Source organism: Monocercomonoides exilis (assembly GCF_001643675.1).
Source record: "Monocercomonoides exilis strain PA203 chromosome Unknown scaffold23-1346700, whole genome shotgun sequence".
Classification (NCBI taxonomy): domain Eukaryota; phylum Preaxostyla; order Oxymonadida; family Polymastigidae; genus Monocercomonoides; species Monocercomonoides exilis.
The window spans coordinates 1040564-1065562 of record NW_027150568.1 but is presented as its reverse complement, the minus strand read 5'-3'; the positions used below and the strand labels follow the sequence as shown (position 1 = coordinate 1065562).

General features: G+C 40.8%; 3 protein-coding genes across 3 annotated transcripts; 1 reads left to right on the top strand and 2 right to left on the bottom strand.

Annotated features, from left to right (window-relative positions):
• Nucleotides 1-16: 16 nt before the first annotated feature.
• Nucleotides 17-15063, top strand: MONOS_3670 (putative SacI homology domain; the record flags this gene model as incomplete). Its single annotated transcript, XM_067873685.1, has 3 exons — nt 17-70; nt 190-271; nt 321-15063. The coding sequence occupies 3 exons, from the start codon at nt 17-19 to the stop codon at nt 14888-14890; spliced, it is 14706 nt and encodes a 4901-aa protein (XP_067727275.1). The 3' UTR covers nt 14891-15063.
• Nucleotides 15064-17435: 2372 nt separating this feature from the next.
• On the bottom strand, nt 17436-18901 carry MONOS_17604 (uncharacterized protein; the record flags this gene model as incomplete). Its single annotated transcript, XM_067870539.1, has 4 exons — nt 17436-17633; nt 17833-17987; nt 18046-18556; nt 18749-18901. The coding sequence occupies 4 exons, from the start codon at nt 18899-18901 to the stop codon at nt 17436-17438; spliced, it is 1017 nt and encodes a 338-aa protein (XP_067727274.1).
• Nucleotides 18902-21854: 2953 nt separating this feature from the next.
• Nucleotides 21855-23496, bottom strand: MONOS_15728 (uncharacterized protein; the record flags this gene model as incomplete). The annotated part of the gene is made up of 3 exons (XM_067868620.1): nt 21855-22735; nt 22825-23345; nt 23400-23496. The coding sequence occupies 3 exons, from the start codon at nt 23494-23496 to the stop codon at nt 21995-21997; spliced, it is 1359 nt and encodes a 452-aa protein (XP_067727273.1). The 3' UTR covers nt 21855-21994.
• Nucleotides 23497-24999: the final 1503 nt, after the last annotated feature.

The following is a 24999-nucleotide window of genomic DNA, read 5'->3' as shown; positions in this document are numbered from 1 at the left end:
TTTGGCTTACCGATATATGATTCGTCCAACACCTTCACATCTTGTTGTTCGAACATATGACGGTCGTAATGTTTGAAAATTATGATGTTATTTAAAAAATTTGAAATATCTTTATTTGTTCGCTGAATGAAATATATTTTCTTCCAACAATCGAAAATTTTGTTTTGCTATAATATTTTTTATTCAAAGTTTATTGTCTCATCACTCAGGACGCGATGTGATACGACAATTTTGACAGTTGAACCTTCAACAGGGAAGCTAATTTTTAAAGGTTATTATAGATTTTTTTTCTTTTTTAACATTTCTTTCATTTGTCTCAGGAATACCCGGAATCGACATTTTCCCCTCGTCGCAACAAGCTCTTTCTTTCCTAAGGGCAACTCAAAACAATCCAAAAATTGAATTTTCTGGTGATGCGATTCTTGGATATGTTATTCTTGCAAGGGAATCATTTTTATTACTTGCAACTTCAATTGTTAGAACAATGGTTTTACCGCCCTTGCATTCTGTTTTCACTGTGAAAAGTGCTGAATGGATAAGATTTAATCTTCCTCAATGCCCTCTTCATCCGATATCTTATTCATCCTTGAAATCACCTTCTATGGAGCAAAAGATAATTGATTATTTTAAGCATGATCCTCCTGGATACGACAGCAGCTCAGTTTTTGGAATTGAGGAATTAGAGCATTTGGTTTCTCCAAATTATCCTTTGGAAAGGAGGAAATTAGCGAAATTCAATCAAATTACTTTTCGGCAATCAACATTAACAGGTGAGTCACATATCCTTAGCATCTCGCAGAAACAGTTGACTGTACCACAACAACTTATTCCACTTCCTCAATCGTTTACACCCTTTTCAACGTTAATGCCAATTCAAAATGCAACTATGTCTTCCCATAACAATTCATTATGCTCAACACCTTCTCCATCTGCTCCATCTGCTTCTAGTCTTTCACCAGTTTCTTTCACTTCCACATTGCCAAAAAATGTCAATGGTTCTGTTTCACATACAAATATTGTTCAGTCAAACAATTGTTGTGAATCCAGTTCAGACTTATTATGGACCAACATTGTTACATCTGATATTCTCTCAACTGTGGAGAAATGCCAAAGACAATCGGTAGAAATCGTTGAAGATAGCATTCAAAATCAAAGACAAAGTCCATCTTTTCCTGTTCCTGCATCTTTCATTGTCAGATCCAATACCATTTCTCATAACTCATCTTCCGAACAGAAAGTTGATGGAACATCAAATATCACAGTCCATCTGCTTGAGCAGAATAAACCTGCCACATATGTGGAGGCTGCAGCTCCATCTGTTCAGTGTTCTTTTTCTTCGTCTTCATCTTCTCTTTCATCTTCCTCGTCATCTTCATCTGCATCTGCTTCTAAATCTGACTCTTCATCAACTTCCGAACAATCTTTGCCGCTCGAATATATCGAAGCATCATCGATGGATGCTGCATTCTCCTTTTCCGTCCACAAATTCCACTTCTTTTGCGAAACGATGGATATTACACGCCCATTCCCTTCCACCGCATCCACTCCATCTTTTGTCACATCACCAAGCACTTCCACACCCGCCATCACACACACACTCACACAGACACCTTACAACCTTTCTCCTTTCTCTTCCTCCACTTCGCTTTCTGCCTATGCGGAGGCATATTCTGCTTCCTGCCAGTCAGCCATCAGTGACTACGATCGGTCGTTCTGCTGGAACACCATTTGGCGCCATCACTTCGAAGAGCAAGGATTGGCTGATTTCTGCGCAGTGCTGTTGCAGGGAGCTGCCACAACAGCTCCGCTGATGCCTCTTTCTCCGCTGTCCCATCTTCCTATTCCCAGCTTTCCTAATGCTGCTGCTAAGCCGTCCTCTCAGCTACACACTTCAAACTCTTCCACTTCACTTTCAAAGAGATCATCATCATCTGCTTCTTCCTCTTCATCCTCTTCATCCTCCTCATCGTCATCTGATTCATACCCTTCATCTCCAATTGCCTCTCTTCCACTTGTTACTCCGCTTTCAGCTGTTCTTTCTGTTTCTCCGTTTCTTCGTCCTGTTTTCTTTGTGTCTGTTCTGTCGCGAAAGAGCTCGCTGCATCCGGGCACGCGCTACAACGCGAGAGGAACAAACAGTGAAGGAGGGAACGGCAACGAGATGGAGACAGAAGTTGTGTGCTGGACAACCGAAATGATGAAAGACAGAGAAAAAGCAAAGGAGAAGTGGATGGGCAGAGGCGAATGTGGAGTTGGGTATCCCAATGGATGCAACGAAATGACTGGATATGACGAGAAATACAAGAATTGTGTGATTTGTGGAGCGTGGTGCTCTTTCTTGTTTCTGCGAGGAACTGTACCGCTTCAGTGGTCAACTTCAGTGAGTTCGCTGTTTGATTCGGCGCATGTTCAGTTTGATGAGCATTTCTTCCACTTTGGTGTGAAGAAGTATTGGGACAGACTGAGGAGGAGGTTGGATGAGTGGAGAAAGTGGATGTGGAAGGCGAGATGGCTTGCTGAGAAGGAAAAGGAGAAGGAAAGGGAGAGGAAAGAGGCAGAGAATGCACTGGAAGACGATGAGGATGAAGAAGAGGAAGGAGAAGAGGAGAGAGAAGACACAGGAGAAGGAGGAAAAGGAGATGAAGCCGCAGTCGAGAATAGCTCGGGCAGCACAACTTCACCAAATAGCAGCAGAAAAAGACGAAAACATCAATCCACAACAATCGTGAAACACCGCTCACATCGCCATTCTCCACGAAAAGCAACGCAATCTTCTCCTTTCTCAGACACAACATCCATTTCCAACATGTTTTTGCGCTGCCTTATCAATAGCTGTGATATTGAGCAGTGTGACCCTTCTGTTGTGATCACGTGCCTGTCTCTTCTGCAGTGCGACGAGCAGCACAAATCAGAGCTGGATCTGACAGACTATTTTCAGTCGTCACTGAGAAAGCTGAAGGAGCTGGACAAAGAAATGGAGAGGAAAAGAGCAATGCGAAGAGAACAGAAACGGAACACACAATTGCGCCATTTCCGTCCAATTGGCTCAGAATTTCGAGGAGATGGAGCAATCACATTTGACTTATCTTCATCATCATCTTCATCATCTTCATCTCTTTCAGCTTTAGAAACATCCAGATGTTTGAGCAGAGTTTCCACTCCTGTTGCTCCAAACAGACATTTCGAAGAAGCTTCGATCATTTGCACTCCTTTGCCACTGCCTCTGCCTCTGCCAAATGATTGTTCGAACGGAAGTAATTTATCTTCTTCATCAACATCTTCCACTTCTTCGTATTGTCCTTCATCCACTCCACTTTCAACTCCGTCAGGCCGCAAAACACCAAAACATTCAAATGAACATCAAACAGAGTCGTCTGAACATGCTGCTCCACACACAGCCGATGGATCAATCGTCACACCGCTTCAGCCACATCGCCTTGTCACTTTTGCTCCGCTACAACAGACAGCTGCACAGCAATCAAATGAACATAGCGAAATAAATGAGCTTCCTGAACAGCCAGCTCAGAAACAACAGGCAATTCCATTTGATGCCCCAGCACCATTGCGACACTCACAGTTCGCTCCTTCGAATGCAACTGTGAATTTTGCATCACAATTACAATCTTCTTCATCTTCTTCCACCTCTTCTTTATCATCTCATTCGCCATCTCCAAATTGCTCTTCTCCTTTCTCCTCTTTTTCTTCTTCTCCAATAATTGGATTTTCGTCTGTCTCTCAACCTTCCACTCCTTTTGACAAAAGCTCAAAAGCTTCAACTTCTTCCCTCCCCAAAAGACATTCAGATTCCAAAAATATCGCTTCTCCTTCTTCTTCTCCTTCGCCATACACTTCTTCCATCAAAAGCATAGCACCAGCTGAACATCCGCAGATATTCTCACTCGATTTCACTCCTTCTCGCCTCACTTCATCTTTCCCCATTCACTTCTCCAACTTCAACTGGCACGCCCTGGTCAAGCAGCTTGGAAAGGAGAAGACGATTCTTGGACTGTGGCAGCGCATGGCAAGTGCGTTGGTAGCAGCTGGGTTCTCTTCTGGCGTGATTGTCAGGGAGAAAAGCAAAAGCCATACAAGAAGATCGTTTTCCGGAGTGAACTCGTCTTCTTCCAATTCATCTTCCTCTCCCTCTTCATTTCCTCATCAGCCTTCCACATTATCTTCATCTTCTTCTTTGTCTTCTCTCACATCTAATTCATCAAACTCTTCTTTTCATTCTTCAGCTTCTGCTTCCTTTTCGCCTTCTGACGCTCACCGCTCTTCCTCTTCAAACAATTTCACACAAAAATCCAAAGAATTCGAAATCGACGATGATTTAACTTCTGTCATGACATTCGACGATGACGAAGAAGAACCAGCTGTCGAGCCAAACAAACCCAAGCGCCTTTCCTCCAATCTTCTCACCCCTCAAGCCACACCTGCCTCTCCTCTGATGTCTTCTTTGTCCAAACTTACCCTCAAAACTCTAACTTCACAGGCAGGAATTGTGCGAGTGAATTGTGCTGATTCGATGGACAGAACATCTGTCTCTTCGTTTTTCCTGCTTCTTCCGATCATCCAGGAGATGCTGGCACAGATGAACCATTATTCACATCTAGCATCACAACAGTTGCAGAAAAAGCAACAGATTTTACTCTCGCAAAAGAGAATAAGCCAGACTGATTCATCTTCGTCTGCTTCTCCATTATCTGCTGCATTATCCTCGCCTTCTTCTTCATCGCCCTCATCATCCTCTTTTGTCAATTCTCCTCGTCGTTCATCACTCTCAATGTGCAGTGATGATAAACAAGATGCTCCTGATCAACAAAACAAGTGCTTCAGTCAAATTATTCCTCAAATGCCCCGATATGCGTTGCTTTCAGCTGCATTGCATATGCATTCAGATGGAGATAACAATTCTTCCCCTTCCTCTTCGTCTTTTTCAACTTCGTCATCCTCCTCTTCCTCCTCCTCCTCATCTTCATCTTCCTCATCATCCTCAAACAATTCCACCAAAAAGACTCATCTGGATGCTACTTCCATTGTGCGCTCCTTCTTCTCCTCGCATGCCATTTCTGCTATCGCTGAACAGTTTGTAATCCACGCTAATGCCAATTCCTTACTGTACACGCATTCACTCGCTACACACACAAGTCTCATCCGCCTCTTCATCAACCAGAAGGATTTAACTCAACCATACGTGCTGAGAAGCAGGAAGCGGGATTCAGTGTCTTCTGATCAGTATGATTCACCTCTGTGTCACTCTGCAGTCAATTTCTTGGCCTCGCTTCGGTTGGACAGGAGAGGAGAGATGGCAATCGGCCGGTCTGTTTGGAGGAAGCTGTTTGAGCCGAATTACCAGATAGTCGAACTCCAGGCAGCAAAGCCAGCAAATGCTGAAGTGCTTCCTCTTTCTTCCATTTCGACCTTCGATTCCTTCTCATTCAGCTCTCCTCGAAGCGTTCATCCAATCTTTCCGTTTCAGCAGCCAAATTTCTTTTTCTCGCCACAGTCGCTCAATTCTCCGCCTCAGCCTTCTCCTGTTCACCCAATACAGCACAGATTTCGCCCTTCTTCTGGTTTCTTTGTGTCTTCTCTGCTTTCTTCTGCTCCATCGCCTCTGCCAACAGTCAATCGCCAACTTACATCCAATCTTTCTTCTTCAGGCTCAACGCCTTCTTCTCCATCTTCTTCTGATTTATTGTCTCAAAATCCTCTTGTTCCAAATATCACAGCAGCTGTTATGACTCCTCTTTCATCCCCTCTTTCGAAATCTTCGGTGTCTTTGAAGTATTCCAATTCTTCTTTCAATTCTTCTCAAAGCCTATCTCAGAGCTGGTCATCAAAAGAGATAAGCCACAAGAAAACTCGTTCAATCACAGCACCATTGGATAAAATGCCGTCATCTTCATCGTTTTCTTCATCTTCAAATTCGTCATCTACTTCCTCCCCTTCTTCTTCATCTTCTTCTTCATCTTCCTCCTCCTCCTCATCATCATCTTCCTCTTCTTCATCATCTTCTTCTGTCTCAACCCCATCCAACGCAATCATCTCCATCCGCAGGCGCTTCCAGAACATCTTCTCTGATCCGCAGCGCCACCTCACTTTCCAGTCGTTTGCAGCCATGTGGATGCTTCCCTCGTTCCACCCAGCGCTCTTTTGGCGCTCGGGCTTCGGCAGCCAGCTGGAATGGTTCCATTGGGACAGAAAGCACAGGAAACGGATGCTGAAGAACGAAGGGTCGCTGTTTAATTTGGGCTGCCTTATTTGCTTGGGCAATGGAAGCAGAAATAATGGAAATGGTCATCGCACAAGCTTGCTTTCTTTAACAGGAGATACTCAAAATGGAATGAATACAAACATGCCTTCATTGACTTCTTCCTCTTCATCGTCTCCATTAATACCAGCGGAAGTGCTGAGCACACCAAATACAAATGCCAATTTCTATAGCAACAATAACAACTATAACAATAACAGCAATAATATCAGTAACTTCAATACTTCTTCAAACACAGATGACAAAGAATTCTTCTCAGCCATCACATTTGATGTGCCCAGCACTCCATTCATGTCCATCCCTTCGTCTTATTCCACTCCTTCTCTTCTCTCCCACGGTGCACTGGCTGTTGTCACCCCCCAACTTCCTTTCTCTTCATATGACTCTTCTGCCTCGTCTGATTCACCGCCTCAATTTTCTGTGCCTTTCTCCACGCCAAACATCAACGTTGGTGATGTTTTGCTTCCTCTTTCTGGAACTCAGCAGCAGAAACAACAAATACAATCAAGCAACAAACTTTTTGAGGATATTCGATTGGCTTCATTGTTCATCACTGGGCAGATGGTTGATCAGATTCCAATTACATTGGAACCAGCTGCTCCATCAACTTCACGAGCATCATCTCTTTCCTCTTCCTCTTCTTCCACTTCCACTTCCTCTCCTTCTTCTTCTTCTTCTTCACTTGAGACAGAACAAGAAAATAAGATGAATGAGAAAGTTCGGAATGAGAGAGGAATTAGCAGAAGACATGCAAATGTGTATGGAGAAGATTTTGTGAGCAGCGAAAGCACAAATTCAGAAGAGGTTTCTGCAACTTCCTCTTTTTCATCTTCTTCGTTGATGTCTTTGTCATCATCAACAACATCAACATCACCAGATTCTGATTCATCAACACTTTCTCCTTCTCCTTCTCCTTCTCCTTCTTCGACATCTGCTTTTTCAGACTCTTCTTTTTCTTCTCAAACATATTCCTTATCATGCAGCACCTGCCCTTCTCATCACTCTTCTCCAACTTCTTCTTCTTCTTTATCTTCTCGTTCCTCTGATGAATTGTTGGATTCTTTCAGCAATGAAGATACTAACAGTTTGGGTGAAGCGAATAAAAAAGACAGAAAAAGAGAAAGAGAAGAAGAAGACAAGGAAGATATTTCTTCTGAACAGAGCAAAAATAAGCGAACTTTGTTGGACGATGATCATCGTAAACATTTGCAGCATGATTTTAATCATTCCAGTAAACTCAATCATCGCCATATGCATCATCGCCATTATCATCATTACCATCATAATAGTCATCATCAAAGCCATTCACACAGCCACAGCAAACATCACAGCCAATCAACAAATAATTCAGAAGATAGTAAAGATGCAAAAGGCAATAATGATGAAGTTGTAAATGGAGAAGGAGAAGGAGAAGAAGATGAAGACGAAGTTGCTTTCCGCCAGAAGCAGATTCAGGAAGCACTTTCTGCCACATTCATTGGAGAATATTCGATGGCTCTTCCTTTACACGCAAGACATTCCAAACAAACAACACGAGAACGAGGCAGTTCGCTCAAAAGACAATCAAATAAGCTTCCATTTGAACCAAGTCCTGAAAGATCCCTTCAATCAGCACATTCAAATTCGAAAGTTGGATGGAAGACAACCGACAAGAACTCAGAAAGACCTCTTCAGCAGCCTCACTTTCATTCAGGAGAACTGAGCGAGGCAGGCAGAAACGATTCAATAAGCGATGGAATGGAAGTGGACTCACAGGCAACAGAAGTGGAATTCGATGCTGACAATGACACGATGCCTGTATGCATCTCTTCTGTTCCACATTCTTCTTTTTCTTCGATTCTGCTCAAACAGCATGTGATCTATCTTTCATCTGCTCCTTTGCTGAAGAACTCCATTCCTCATCCACTGCCTCATCATCCTTTTTCTCCAGTTCAAAATTGCCTCAGTAATCCTTCTTCACCTTCATCATCATCGTCATCATCATCTTCTTCTTCTTCATTTAAACAATGTGATATTTCCTTTGTGTGCAGCTCAGGTTCTCCAACAGTCACAATCATCCTGCCAATGCCTGCTTTTGTTACACACCTCTTTTTCCATCGTCCAACTGTTCCTTCAAAAGTTGCTTCTTCTCTTTTCTCCTCTCAGAACCAATCAACATCTCCATCAACATCTTCATTCAATCCTTATTCGCAAGAGAGCTTAATGGCACAGCTCGAAGAAGCGTCACCTTCTTCTGTCTCAATCGCCATGGGACTGTCATTCGACACACTTGGCATTGTTCTTCCTTCTGTTCTGCTTCCTCGCTATTACTCACCTTCGCTTGTCTCTTACCCACCTTCTGAGAAACAAGTCCAACAATCGCAACAACAACTACAACAGCAGCTTCAGCAATTTCACTTAACTTCTTCATCTTCCTCCTCATCCTCTTCATCTTCCTCTTCTGCCAATTCTCATTCATTTACCTTTTCAAGTTCTTCTCAAAAGCAAGTAACAGAAACTGAACTCAGTCAGCTTTTGAACGAAAGCGACGAAGAAGGAATTTTCCACTCAAAAAACACACTTTTCATTCAAATTCCTCCATTTCGTTACAACACAACATGCTCCACTCAAACTGTGATTCCCATTCGTCTTTCCGATTCAACACCTCTTTCATCGTTTTGGGAAGGTATTCCTTCTTCTTTCTCAACCGACCCTCTTTCACCATCTGCTTCCTCCTCTTCATCCTCTTCATCTCCCTTTCCCACTCCTTCTCCCACTCCTTCATCATCTCCATGCGTTTCTCCATCGCCTGCTTCTTCTCCTTCTCTTCTGCCGTTTTATTCTCCTCCTGTCTCCACATCTCCTCCTCCTCTTCCTGCAAATGCTTCATCATCAACTTCTTCTTCCTCCTCTTCTTCATCGTCATCGTCTTCATCATCATCCTCTTCTTCTTCTTCAATGCCAACTCCGTTTTCACCCTCTGCTTTATCTGCATCATCCACAGCAGCTGCTGCTTCCTCCACATCCTCTTCATCTTCATCTGCCAACTCTGTGCATTCATCTTCCACAGCTTCAACCTCTTCTGCTTCTCCGTATTCTCCAACGCTGTCATCTCCTCCTGCATTCCAATCTACCTCTTCTTCCTCTTCCTCTTCCTCATCTCCATCTTCTCCTTCTCCATCACAATTCCCAGACGACACAGCACAATTGAAAATTCCTCTTCTTCCCACTTCTGGCCAGCCTTTCCCTCTCCCCCTGCCCATCCCACCAACTGCAGACCCAGTTCCTGTAGGGCTTGTCCGCATCATCACACTCACCTTCACTTTTCCTCATGTTCGCCAAGGTCAGTCATCAACAGCACCGCAGCTGATTGGACAGATTTCTGTTTGGGGCGAGCCTCTTTTCAAGTCCACAAGCATTTCTTCGACTTCGGCCCATTCGCTTTTCCAAAGCCCATCTTTGAGGAAGCAGTATGATGAAATCTTCAAAACAAGAGAGCAGATTGAGGAGGAAGAGGAAGCAAATGCAGAAGAAGAGGAGGAGGAAAGAGAAAAGGAGAGAGAAAGAGAAAGAGAACGAAGTAAAGAAGCACAACATCAACGGGAAATGGAAAAGAAAGAACGGAAAATTGAGACTTATCAGAAGAAGAAGTTCAAAGAACAGCTTTTTTCGTCTGTATCTCGCGACCTCCTTCTTTCTGCACATCCACCACCTTCTCCTTCATCTCTTTCTTCTCTATCACATGCCTCATATTCTCCTTCATCTCTTCTCCCTTCCAATCCGCAGTCATTCAACCATCCTCTCCACACCTCTTCCATCTCGTCCAACTCTGAGCCCACAGCTGAGTCTGACAGCCACTCGTCTCGGCGCGGCTCCTCCACTTTCTCTGCTTCTTCTGTCTTGTCACAGCCATTCAACCTCTCCAAGCAGCTCAGCAATGGCTCCACTTCTCCCTTTGTGCCTGATCCATCACAGCAGCACGCCACATCACCCAGAAACTCACCTGCAATTCCTCCCACCCCAATCTCCCCAGCCTCATTCCGCTCTGTTTCTTCTCTGCCAAATTTGCAGGAGCCTTCTCAACAACAACAACAACAGCAGCAGCAGCAGCTGTCATCTCAACAGCCTCAACCTTCTTCATTGGTTTCTTCGCCTTCACATTCAGAGCAGAAGAATAAGCCAACAATATCTGAGCTGCTGATGTCTGCATGCGACCTGCCTCTGTTTCCAAACGACGGATCAGCTGTGTCCAAATCACATCCATCTTCTTTGGCTTCTTCTTCCTCTTCTTCCTCCTCCTCTTCTTCTTCTTCTATTTCATCGGGCGAGAGAGACATTGGATTGTCCCCACCACACCCAGAAACCAAACAATCGTCCGAGCAACTTGCCAAAAGAAGCACTCCAGTTGAGACGCAGCAAATGTGCTACAAATCTCTGAAGCTTCTTTTGACGTCGCCCAGAACCATCCTGTCTTCTCTCGTGTGGTCTGTTCATGTGCATCTTCTGAGACATTCACTCACATTCTCCTATTTCAACGCATTCTCATCAATTGAGAATATTCTTTCGGCAGAAAGAGAAAAGCACTTCCATAACTTGAAACACAATCATTCTCCTTCTTCGTCATTTTCATCATCATCATCATCATCTTTATCTTTATCCTCCTCCTCCTCATCATCATCTTCTTCTTCTTCTTTGTCATCTTCTCTTGCCTTTTCATCTCTTGTTCAGCCGTCTCCATTACCTCGTTCGCTGACTTTACAAACACCTGTTTCTTTCTATCCAACACCTGCTGCTGCATATGAGCCATCTATCACATCTGTCTTGACTCCTTATTCAACTTCAACTTCCACCTCCTCATCTTCCTCCTCGACATCTCTTGTTCTTTCAAATACTAATTCATCAACAGATCCAACAAATTCTTCTTCCATTTCTGACAAAAATACGAATGCCTTTGAACGTCTTGATGAAGTTCCAACTCGATTGACAATTCAACAAGCTCCAACATCAACTTTATCTTCGTCATCTTCATCAACCGCTATATCTTCTTCAACTTCTTCTTCTTCATCTTCTTCTTTAAGCACTTCCACTTCTTCTCTCTCACTTTCTTCATCCTCTTCTTCTTCTTCCTCATCAACTTCAACGGCCTCAGCGGATTATCTGACAGAAGAAGAAGCAGAAACATCTGTCTCAGAAAGCGAAGAAAAGCATCCGAAATCTTATCTCAGCAGCAGCACAACCGAACAACATGAAGAAGTTACTGTGGATGATCTGTCACAGTTCAAAGTGCACAAAGACGGTGATGACAACACGGTGTTCATTGAGCATAGAACACTTCATCCAGAAGCAGCAAAAGGAGGAGATGAGGCTGTGGTGAGCAAAGATCCAACAGTTTCAACGGAATACGAAGAGGAGGAGGAAGAAGAATTTGAAGGAGAAGGAGAAGGAGAGACAGGCTCATATGAGGAAGAAGATTCAGAAGAAGCAGAAAAAGACAGAAATGATTTGCTAAAAACAACACAATATCAAAAACAGCTACAGATGCAACAACAAATACACGAAGAGAATATAAAAATGTTTGGATTGAAGTATGATGAGTGGGAAGAAGAATGCAAGATCATTTATGATTTGTGGGGTCTTCTCTATCGGTTTGTGATTCATGTCTCGCTCAACCTTACCAATGCCGCTCCACCTGAAAACAAAGTTCCTGAACCTTCTTCTCTTTCGTCAACGTCTTCTTCATTTGTTGCATCATACCAGCAAACAGACAGTTCAAAAGGGAATTTACTTCGATCATTTTCTTCTTCTTCATCTTCTTATTCAGCATCGAGTCGAACATCCTCAATTCAACTTTCTGATTCATCAAAAAAGCAAACAATTTCCACTCCACATGCCATTCGATCGATTTCTCCTCACAACGATGAAAGAACCGCTTCACATTTAATAAGCCAAGAAACAACAGGAATGCCTCAAACATCAACATATCCGTCTTCGCAGATACTTTCATCCCAAATGCTGCCCACTCCACCTGTTTATTCGTGCTATGTTTGTTCTCAGCAGCCCTCTGTTCTCCACAAATGCCGCTTCTGCTCCCGTCTTGTGTGCTACACCTGCATCGCTTCAAACACTGCGGGTGCTCGCAACGAGCAAATGGAAGAGCAGCTCCTGCCGCTTTTTGACGATGGGCTGGCGGCAGAGTCACTCACACACAACAACGACCCCATTCTAACTCCAAGCAGCTTGTCGCTCCTCTTCCCTGCTCTTCCTTTCTCAAATGATTTCTTGTGCCCCGAATGCTATTCCTTGTTTGCCTCGCTCTTCTCGTTGCTCTCTTCGCTTTCTCGTGCTTTCTTCCACCAGCTGAACATTGCACTACAGCGAAGCCTGTTTCCATATTTTTTCCTTATTGAAAGAGAAGAAAAACGAGCAAAACAGAAAAAAATTCTGCTGATGGAAAAGAAAGAAAGAGCTGTTGAAGATTTGTTTGGAGTGCTGCTCCATTCGGATAATGCTTCCTCTCTTGTAAATTTCTTAACACGCTCACAGCAATGCAACCAGAGATCCATCCAATTTAATCAACATTTGCAACTCCCTAAACACTTGTCGCTTTCGTCTTCACAAAGATCCCTGTGGAATTCTTCAACCCAGCAAAACGATTCAAAAAACAGCAATTTTTCAAACGTTGTCTCTTCATCTTTACCCGCCGACAATCCACATCCTTTGCTCTCTTCCTATATTTCTGGTTGCACCGATGTTTCTCTCTGGCCATCTTCAGACTTTCTCCTCACTCCTCCGTCTGCCAACCCTTCTCTTCCTGCTTCCATCCTTTTGCTCCCTCCTCTGCCATTGCCCACATCTTCCTCTGACTCAACTTGGATATCTGCTCCGTATTTGCCTTCTTTAAGCTTTGTTCTTTTGCTATCTTCTTCTTGTTTCATTCGATCTGTTTCAATTTCTGCACCTGCCTCTGGATTTTGTGACTTTCAGGGAATGATTCAATATTCAGGCCAATTGGAAAAAGAAGATGACTACAGAAAAACAGCTTTAAAACTCCCATTTGATGTATCTGTTTATCCGTTGCATTCAATTAGCCATCTTACACAGCAAGCACTTCTCCAGCTTTCCTCTTCTTTTCCCTCAACTGTTTCGTTTACAAAACAAACTTCATCATCGTCATCATCATCTTCTTCTTCAAATGCGTTGATTTCAAATTTTGACATGAAAAATGTTTCAATACCACTTTCTTTTTCACCTTTCCCACAAGAGCCTTTGTCTCCTTTGAAACCACTTGCGAGGTTGAACTCGCCGGAACGTATTGATTTAATTTTCCCGTACACATTCTGTCGGGCACTAATCATCCACTTTACACCACTTCCACTGCACACATTCTCCCCTGCACAGCCTCTTCTGTCTTCTTCAATTTCGTGCTCAGTCGCAGCTTCTTTTCCTCTCTCCTGTTCTGCCTTGCCATCGTCGTCGCCTTGCTGCAACCACTTTTTTGACGAAAGGATGCTCTCATCTGCTTCTTCTCAGCTTACCCTTCATTCGCTTCGACTGTCTCGCATCCAGGTGATGGGCGGCTTTTCCTCCACTTTCATTACTCCACCTGCTTTGTCAGATGCTGCGCTGTCAAATCGCTTTCCAATCAACCCAATTCTTCGCCCAACCACCATGTCTTCCTACGATCTTGCTTCATCTGTGCTGTCATCACATCTTGTCCCGCCATCTCCCAAACAGCTGTCGCTCTTAGCATCAGTCTATGCTTCATCTCCTCCTCCTCATCCTCTTCACTCTTTGTTTCCTTCTTATCAACATTCGGCAACAAATATTTTATCTTCTTCCTCATCTTCCTCATCTTCATCTTCATCTCCCACATCTTCCTATTATATCCATCATCACGTGCCATCTTCTATTCTTCCTAGTGTTTCTTCTTCGACTACTGGACTGCAGCTTTTCAGATTCAACTTTCGCAGAGTCACTTTGGTGTCGGGGTTGGTTTTTCAGATCCGAGTTCCTCCTTTCTTCCAGCGCTCTTATATGTCTTCTTTCCCATCTACGCCAATATTCCCGCAAAATGTTGCTTATGCCTCTTCAAGTATTCCTCCTTCCACATCCTCATTTCCTTCAAACAGAAATTCGTCTCTTTCGCCTTATTTGTCGCATTGCCATATTCCTGTGATGCTTCATTTGTCTTTCTTTGTTCCATGCGAAGGCTCGTCATCTCCTTCACTTCATCAACAAATGTCTGCATCTCCACCACCACCAAGTACTTCTCCTCCATCTTCTTCGTCTCCTCTTTTGCCGAACACTTCTACCCCTTCATATTTAGCTTCGACATCAACTTCCGCTTCCTTTGTTCCTTCCTCTTTCTATCCTTTTGCGTCATCGCGCCCATCCTCCTTAATGTGTACATCCCATGCTTTTTCTCTTGCTCTCCCACTGTGTGAATCAGTAAGCCCACTGTTCGTTGAATTACCTTTCCCGCAGCATGCTTTGTTGCTTCTTGTTTCCTTTCAATCTGTTCACCCTCTTGCACTCAAACAAGCCTCATCAGCCAATTCTCCTCTTTTATCATCTTCTTTTACAACTGCAATGATGCCTTTTGCACTCTCTGTTGCTCCAACTACTTTTTCTCGTATTTGATTTTCCTCAACTTTTTAATTGTTCTATCGTATCTTGTGTTTCATATTTGTTAATATTTAATTTATTTTAAAATTTATAATGTTTATGATAATTTTTATTTTGAAACAAATCAGTATAAATTCAAAATCAAAAAATTTGCGTTTGAAATAATAAATTTGCATTTAAATAAAAAATTTTTCAAACGTTTTTCCCCCAAAAAATTTGAAGAAAGACTTTGATTTCAAATGCATTGCTTTGTTGTGGATAGATACACCAAAAATAATTCAAAGTCGGAAAACTTTCATTCAAAGTCGAAAGTTTTCATTCGAAGTCGAAAAAGTTTCATTCAAAGTCGAAAATTATTATTCAAAGTCGAAAAAGTTGCAAACGAAATCGAAAAATTTTCAATCGAAATGGCAAAATTTTTTTGAAAAGTGACATCAGATCAAATATTTGACCCATTGAAGTTAATTATTGTTCATTCCGTTACCATTATTCTCATCAAAAACGAAAAAATTCACTATAATGCTTATCAGTTCATTGCAAACTTCAAAATGAGAAAAAACATTTTGTCACAAAAAATTATATATCTGATTTTTTGATCAAAATTTAATTATTTGTTTCACAATGAAAAAGAGTTTTATTATGTTGAACTATTTTGCATTTGCAACTTCATGAATTGTTCATGGTTTGTTTAGATTTTTTAAAGGAATAAACAAATATTCTGATGATCACTTAAGTTTTAACTTAATCAGAATTTTTTTAAACTCAGATTGAATATCAACTTTCATGGAAGCAAATACAGCTTGCACAAGTTGGAGTGAACAAAATTATTTTAAAAAATTGATGGTTTGCTATTTGTTTTTCTTTATGTTTAATTAATTTTGACACTTTCTTTTTTAGTGTTTCAAATGTGTTACAGATTTCTGAGCACCTTTTGAGAAAGAGCTGGCGATGTGGGGATGCACAACCGACTCGTTTATTGGTGAAGTATATCTTCTGCTGAGGGTTATGAGATACCAGAGTGAGACGATATTTGTGTCTATAACTGCAGACAATCACGCAGATAGCAAACAATGTGGAGAGTTGAGTGCTCCCTGTTATTCATTGGATGTTGGAGTTCAACACATCATTCCTTCATCATATTCGCAACTATTGATATCGGAGGAAACCATCATCAATGGATAATGCAGTTTGCAAAATGTTAGCATTCACTCGTTGAAATCTCCCTCAACCGCTCTGATCAATCTGAACTTAACGATTGTCAGCAATGCGGGAAGCCTTATCACAACCACAGAGAATATTCGAATTGAAAGATTGAAATTCAATTTTGGGAAATCGTTTTCATATTCAGGCAATTCAATCATTCATGAAACAAACGGACAACTTTCTCTTTCATCTGTTTATTTTTCTTCGGTTGTCCAATCAGAAAATATTGAATCTGTTATTCTCAATCCAACATTGTTAACCATCGAAAATAAAGTTCTGCATGTTGATAACTGCTCGATAACAATGCTTTCATTCTACAAGCCTTCATTCGTGCTTCGTGGGGATCAGATTTCGTTGATGAATGTGAAATTAGAGCATATTGAGGCAACATCAGATATCATTGAAATTGGACAAAGCAAAGAAGTTACATTTAATTGGGTTGTAGCTGATGATGTGAAGCTATTAAAAGGATACAACATTGTGATACAAGATTCTGATTCTGTAATAATTTCTGTTGAAATCTCCTCATTCAATAATTGTTCAAGAAATTCAGAAAAAACTTCTTTAACTCCTTCATTTCCTGCATTTCAAACATTTTTTTTAGAAGTATTTATTGAGAAAAAACGCATAAAAAAGATTGATAAAATATTTGTTTCTTTCAAAATATACTTTGAAAGAAAATTGATGTGAATTATTAAAGGAGAATTTTGGGAAAATGAGCTGTTGGATGGAACAAAAGCAAATTGGGAAGAAAAATGGAGATTCCAAAATAACAGAGTGTTAAAGATTTGAAGAAAAAGAAGAGAAAGAAAAGAGGCAGGAAGAAAATTAAAAAGGAAAAGAAGATAACATTAATAATGGCAATTCCGACAAAGCAGTTGGAAAGGCATAGCCTTCTTATCCCTCCTTCAACAACATTATTGCCTCATGAATCTTCACCACGCACTACATGCCCAGCGGAAGCGGACCAAAGAAAATAAAACTCCCACCTCGTTCCTCCCCAGCTGCAGCCCCACCAGCTCCACCAGCAGCCGCGCCATTCGAAACAGCGCCCTCCGCCATTCTTTCTTCCCCACCGCCTACTATACAGCGTTCGCGCACAGCTTCAACCCTATCCCTGCAGATAGCTCCGAAAGCACATACAAAGGTCGTACAGTGCAGGCTTCAGCAGCACAAGGTGCCATTTCACCGTCTCCGCAGCTGCACTGTTCTATAAAGGTGATAGAAACACTTGTCTATCGGTTGAAACAAGCATGTCTTGCAGTCGCAGGAATAGCGCAATGAAGTTGTTAGGCTAGCACGCCTCCAGCACAGACGCAAACGATGGCAGAAAGCACCTCGACAGATGGGATGCATCTCAGAAGGATTGTTGCGACAGCGCCTGTTGCATCTGCGGATAGCGCGCACGCAGAAGAGACTCCAGCTCAGAGTACGTGATCTCTCTGAACACTGTGCCTGATGATAAAGTCAATATATCGCAACTGCATATCACACCATGCAGCTTCTTCATCTCCTCCTTCCGCTTCACTGCCTCTGCCCGGTAGTAATTCAACAGCTATCCAAGAAACACAGATGCGTCGAACTCCCCATTCTCCGACTTCACCCCATCAAACTCCCCAAAAGACATCTTGATCTTATTCTCCGACGGCACTTCAAGCACCGTGCTGATGCATTCTAATACACCTTGAACAATACCATCAGGAAGTTTTCGTTTTTTCCACAGCTTGCCACGTCTTAATGCTTTCAAACAGAACCGTGTAGCAGTACAGGAAGAACGACAGCTCGCCTTCGGAAAACTCCTGCGGAACATGCTTCCTAACAGCCGCACCTCCGCAAATTCCTTTCGGAATAGTTACATCAAGCAGATCATTGCCATCAGCACAACATTTTTCTTCTATATCTCCGAGCACTTCTCCCACGATCACATATTCTCAAAGTCTTCTTGGCCTGTATTGAAAGCACCACACCTTCCCGGCAAGCTCTGTAGTCGCTCAAATCTGCCAATATCTTGTCTCCATATACCCCCTGAATCTTCGACAGCGTCCACGCCTGCTTCTGCTTAAGTCCTGTCTTTGGAAACTGCTGACTCAGCTGAATCGGAATATGCAACTTATATATGTGCGGCATCCAATGCACATGCGCCGTTTCGTACGCCACCTGCCCCAGCGACCCCGACACTGCGCTCATCAGCCGCTCCATCGCTGTCGGCCCCACCGGCAAAGACACCCCACCTTCCCCAGGCTGCCCTGCCCCCGTTCCACCACACGAAGACACTGGCCACTCCGACTCTTCCCGGTCTCGGCTGTCTGTCGTCTGCTCAAGAAGCATGTTCAGCCGCTGCGCAACAGTCGCCTTCCCTGCCCCTTCCTCTGCCCCAGTTGGCATCCAGTCTTCCCGCTCTCTCTTCGCATCCTCATGCAGCGACAGCTGAATCCCATACACCGCACCCGCATCTCTTTCTTCTGCCTTTTCCCCCTCCTATGCCTCCTTATATTCTCCCCCTCCGCTTCTGCTGCTCCTCCTCCTCCTCCTCCCTGCCCCAACTTTCCTTCTCCCCCGTTTCTCCTCTGCCCTTCCTTCCCTGCCACCGCCAATCTCCCCCCGCAAAACCTGCTCCTCCAGCTCCTTAGCCTGCTTAACCTACCTCTCCACAATTTCTTCGTATAACACCTTCATTTTCTTCTGCTTTTTCTCGCTTTGTATTAGCCCCGTCTTTAGCTTTTCAGTCACATTATTGAACATCACCTTCTGCTCGCTTATCGTCTGCTCCTGCACTTTCATCATCACTGTCCGCATCTTCATTTCCTTCTCCATCTTGTTCATTTTCTCCTGCACTGTTGCATCCACTCCTCATTCGCCTCCTCCACCACTTCCTCCTGCACTCTCAGCCCGACCTCTGTCTTCTTCTCATGCAACACTCATCTCGCTCCCGACTTTCACAGTAACAACCTTCCTGTTCGGATCTTGCCCAAGCATCGCAGCACTTCCATTTTTGATGATCTCTATTAACTTCTCCTACAACTTTTCATGCAGCCCTGAAGGCAGAATCAATAAAGCCGAAGACAGAACTATTCCGCGACCTGCTGAGGCCAACGATGAAGTTTTGGCAAGCGACACACCCGACCCTCTGGCAACAGATTGCTATCCACACTTACCACTACACACAACTGCGTCTTGCACTTTTTCTCTTTCTCTATCCTTTCATCAATAAATTCAGTCTTATCCTGCGTCTCCAGCAGCTGTTCCTGCAGCTTCTTCAACTCTGTGAAGTTCTTCTCGGTCAACTTTAGAATCTTCTTCTCCAGCATCATATTGATTTTGTCATTCTCCTACATCAGCTCTGCTAGAGCGCTATTCGGCTTCTATATCCGCTTGTCATCTTGGATATTTTGCAACAGCATGCGAATACTGAACACCTCGTCTTCATCTCCTGCTTCACAATCTTGTAACTCTCCTTCTTTTCTTCTCTTCCTTCCTCTTACTCTTTTCGCTCCTCCAGCACCACCAGCTCAATAGCCGCAGGCGACAGAACCACATCATCCATCCTCAGCCCCTTCTCCATGATCTCCTCCGCTTCACACACTACAACCCCTCGACCCATCGTTTCGTCATTCATCTTCACCATCGCAAGCCTTAACAGCGGAGATCGCAACACCAACAGTATTATCACAGATAGCATCAACGAAGGATAAATCAGATAGTTGTTGGCATGAATGCATACGCATCTTTTGTGAAAAGATCTGAATGCTCACTTCCTCACTCCATGTACTGAAAAAGATGAAAATGAAGTTAAAGAAGAGCAAAGAGATAATTTCTGATTTTCGTTTGCTAAAAGAAGAATTTTGGTCAATTCAATCACATTTTCGGGCATATTTATTGGTGGAGCTGTAACAACTTCGTATTTCATTCCAGTGAAATTAACATGAAAAGAAAATCTCACAATTTTCGAGTGTTGGAAAAAGATAGAGAATGCTTTCTACGGACATCACGTTTAAGAAAGAAGAAAAGTATTTTGAAAAGTCAGATAAATATGGAAACGAAAGTGAATATGAATGCAATTCATGATTTGATTCAACGAGTGAAAAATGTGTTCTTTTCTTGTTTTCACAATTCCAAGGTTTTTAAATTATTAACTTGCTGGTTATTCATATTTATATATATTATAATTTTCATATCAAAAACTGTCCTTTGCAAACAACTGAATGAACATCATTCACATGTTTTGAGATGTGAAATGTCAAGTCTTTTTTGTTCATAAATTTCAAAAAAAAAACCATTCCAAATCAAGCAAATTTTTTCTATAAAATTTCTAACAACCAAGGATATTAAAAAAGAGTAATTATCCAAAAAAGCAAGATGTATATTCAAACTAATGTAATGAAAAAGGCAAATATTAACAAAAACATTTGAATGTTCCAAATAACAACAAAATGATTGTTTTTAATATCAAATATGAAACGAGAGTTTACATCTCATATGATATCAACAAACTTGTATCTTATTTTTCAATAATAAACTCAGAAAATGACAATATGAAATATTAATAAAACAATAATGGGAACGGAATGATCAACATTTTTTGATCAAATGTGATCTTTTGTGGGATAGAATTAAACTCGAGGAACTTTTCAAAAAAATTTACCCAAATCGAAAATTTCACAAAAAAATAACCGTTTAATAAAAAGTATTCCACAATAGAAAAATAATATTCTTTTGTTTTCGGAAATATTATCTGCAATGTTTGCGTTGCTGATTTCTGCAAATTTTGAAGATTTCGAACCAAAATAAACTCAGTTATAAACAATAAACAAAAGCTATAACATTTGTTGCCTTCCATTAGAAATGAGTTTTTTGATATGAAAAACGCGAAATTAGAGAGCCAATATTGCGTGCATCATTCTTCATTAATTGAGAAAAAATATGGGTAATTATTTTTTACAAATCTTTTGAAAAGCAGTGTTCTTTCAATTGAAATAAGATCAAAATGTGTCAGTATTTCTCTCATATTTATAAATTTTGTAATTGGACAAAAGAAAGCAAAGAAAAATTTCGGAAAAAACATGAAAAATCATTAAAATAACAAATATCATTGATATTTTAACAATCACAATGTTTGTTTGACTTTTATTGATTTTTGTCATCTTTTTGAAAATTTGAAGTTTTTCGAACTTTCGACTTTGCTTGAAAGTTTTTCGATTTCGATTGAAAATTTTTCGATTTCGTTTGCAACTTTTTCGACTTTGAATAATAATTTTCGACTTTGAATGAAAGTTTTCCGACTTTGAATAATAATTTTCGATTTCGTTTGAAAGTTTTTCGACTTTGGTTGAAAGTTTTTCGATTTTGAATAATTTTTGGTGTAATTACTATTTTTCAAATACCAGAGATATTTCCAAAAGCACATTTTTACGTTTCTTCTGACAAACCGTCATTACTTCATGAGCCAATTTTCTTTTGTTTAAATGGAGATTGCACATTATTCTTCATATTTTTGTCAGGAAAATTTGGATTTTCGAATAATCTGGAGCAACACAGTTTTTCAAGTTTTTGGATGTTTATAACTTTTATGTTGGTCATTTGTTTATTCTTTTGAGTATACTTTTTTTTTCATTTCAACTCAATGAATAATGCTCAATCATTTCTTTGAGTGAAATTTGAAAGAAAAAAAAAGGACAAGTTGTTTCTTTATAAGTTTTTATTTTGTAAAAACATCAATTGTTTTTCGGTTCATTCAAAGAAAATTCTTGAAAAGAAAAAAGAGAAAAAGAAAATTATCCTCAAATGATTGCTTGTTTTAGATTTTGTGAAATGAGAAAAAAGAAAAAAGAAATAGAAATAGAAATAGAAATAGAAATAGAAATAGAAATAGAAAAAGAAAAAGAAAAGATTATGAGTGACAAAATTCAAAGTGTTTCCTCAAAAATTCACAAAATAATCTGAAATATTCAACGATAATTCTTTGAAATAGTTTCTGTTCAGAAAATCCAATCTTTTATGAAAGTATGTGATGATATCTTCGTATCCTTCTTCTTCCAGCTTTTCGTGTATCTCCATCATGGTTGCCTTTCTTTTCGCTTCCCAAGCTTCGTCATCATCCTTCAATTTCAATCGCCTCGAAATGTCCAAAAGGCATTTCATATAGCTCTCCAAAAAATAGTCATCCAACGTCAGCCCCTGAATCTCCTCCAAAATGAGATCAAGAGCTCCGCCTTTCATCAACATATCAACTTCAAATTTTCTGTTCCTCGCTGCACATCCAAATTTCTCGGTATTTCTCCTTTCCAACTCGGAATATTTCAACAATGCCCCCCCCCCCCCCCCAAACCCCGTAATACTCTTCATTCTACAATTTGCATTTCCCAAAGAAATCCCCAAACGTTTTAGCCATCTCATCAAAAGAAAGTCTTCTTCTCTTTCCTTTTTCTCCTTTTTGCCTGTCCAATCCACACATTTTGCCAGCTCTTCCAGCTCTCTCCCTGTTGCTTTCGCAAAATGCTGTTCATTCGCAACAGCATCGTACAAATTTTCATTGAAACGCAATCTGCGTATCGCAAATTTCCAAGCTGAAACATACGCAAGATGAGTGAGGTTGTGGTGCTCATGATGGTATTCCACAATTTCTTTGATCTCGTCGAAGAACAATTCTTCTGGGATTTCCTTTAACAAACAAAAATAAAAATTAAAAAAAAAAAAGTTGAAAAAAATTTCTATCATGTAATAAAAAAACAAAAAGGAGATTCTCAAACAAATCTTTCGTGAATGTAGCTCAAAGCCAACAATGCCATTTCCACCTCTTTTTGCGTCTCCCCGTTCTCCTTCTTGTTCAATGCAGCCTTCAGAAGACAAGGCATACAAATCAACACCAAATACGAATTGAATCTGTCGTTCAGCAAAAGATAGCTTTCGCAAGCATCAACAAGAAGCCTTTCGTCTTTTTCTTCTTTCTTCTCTTCTTCTTCAGATATCATCGTTTCAAGTCTTCCATTCAAAGTGCATTCTGCAAAGTCATGGATCAACGCACATTTCAGCACTTTGAAATGTCCAATGTGCTTCAGCAGCTGCAAACACGCATTCTCAACGTTAATTCTCTTTCTTTTCATCATTTTGTTGATGTTGTTGAACATGTCTTCTGAGAAGACGGAATAGAATTCCTCTTTGCTCATCTCTTCTATCACCCCATTCATTTCTTCAATTTTCGCTTTTTGCTCTTCCTCATTGCTCCGTTCAACTTCAGAAAACGACCCTGAACAAAAATAATCACAAAAATCTTAAAAACAGAAATGCAACCAGCAAGAATTCGAATGCAGCAATGAATGCAAACTCATTAATTTTTGGGTGCCATCTTTCGCCTGCATTTTCTGACGAGCTTTGTATTCTGAAAACTGCACCATTTGGACGTTCACGTTGAACGAGAACATGCTTGGAGAGGAGAAATATTTGAAAAATAAAAATAAGAATTGCAATGAAAATACGTGCGTTCACGCCTTCCTCATTCGTTTTTACATTTTCAGAAAGGAATGAATCAACAAAAAATTATAATGGCTTCTTGTGAGAATAATTAATATTTTTCAAATATTTCTTCACAAAATGAGACATTGATGAATCAACATTAACGACAGGACTTGAAATATTATTTTCTGTTTCGACATGGATGAACGAAAAGACATTCCCAACGACGAAATTTTGTCAGATTATTTTTGACAATTGGATGGCCAGGGGGAATACAACAATTTTGTTAATAGCGAAAAAGACGTAGTGTATGTGATTTTTATTGTTCTGTTTGTTGTGAAGATATTTCCATCTGTATCCTCTCCAAAGCCCAGGAATCCGAATAATTATTGAAATGGCCAATCTCCGCTTTGTAGAGCAATACGATGTGAATGGAGCTTATTATTGTATAGACATTGGGAAATAAATGAAGTTGCGCAATATTCATTATTTTCAATCGGAACAAGAGATGAAAACAAAATCGACTTATAGATTTATAAAAAAAGAAGAAAAATAAGATGGAATTCGACTGGAATCGAACATCAGACCAAACGGAGCATTTTTTTTCAGAACATAAGTCATGAGGACAGTTTCTGGTGTTTTTTGACAAATTAAATTACAACTGTGCTGAAGAAGAGGCATTTATCGAGATGAAAAGGAAAGGAAGCAATACCAAACAATGAAACAGAAGTTATCTTCCTCAATGGAAGTGAGATAACTGCCCCAACCTTTTGAAAGAATTTACCTGCGTTTTGTGGATTTTTGAAAGCGAAGAACAGCTTTTCGTGGTTGTGCTTCCGAAGCAAGAACGATGAGGATCAACAGCTTCTGTTTCAGCCCATGTTCTTTCGAAAACAACAAAATAAGAATTGCACCAAATATATTCCATCTTGCTCCATAAAGACACTTGCTAAAAAAACATTCAAAAAGCTTGCTGGGTTGCCTAAATTATTTGGACTTCACATCCAACTTTGGAAGATTTGAATTTTCGATGCTCTTCTTCCGTTTCAGTGTCACTTCATTTATTGGCTTTTGAAGAGGTTTCAATGCTTTATTTGATGATATCTTCTTATTCTCGTTGACTTTTATTTTTTTGGTCATTCAATGCAGAGGACAGACGCAGAACATTTGCCGGAATTTGCATCTTCGTATTTTTCTTCTTCTCCAACAAAAAAATTCATTTGAATATATTTTTCAAAGCGAAGAAAGTTCAAATCAAAAGCTTCTTTCGATTGTTCAATTTTCTTCAAAAGCCCAGTGACTTCACAAATCTGTATATTTATCGCGCAATACACGAACAATCAACAAGAACACATCAGCCAATTTCAAAGGCTTGCATTTGCAATTTTCTTGTTCCAGATTTGCATCTTTGCTGCTCAATATGTCTCAACGAAATCAATTCTTTTGAAATGAACAATCGAGCTTGAAAATCC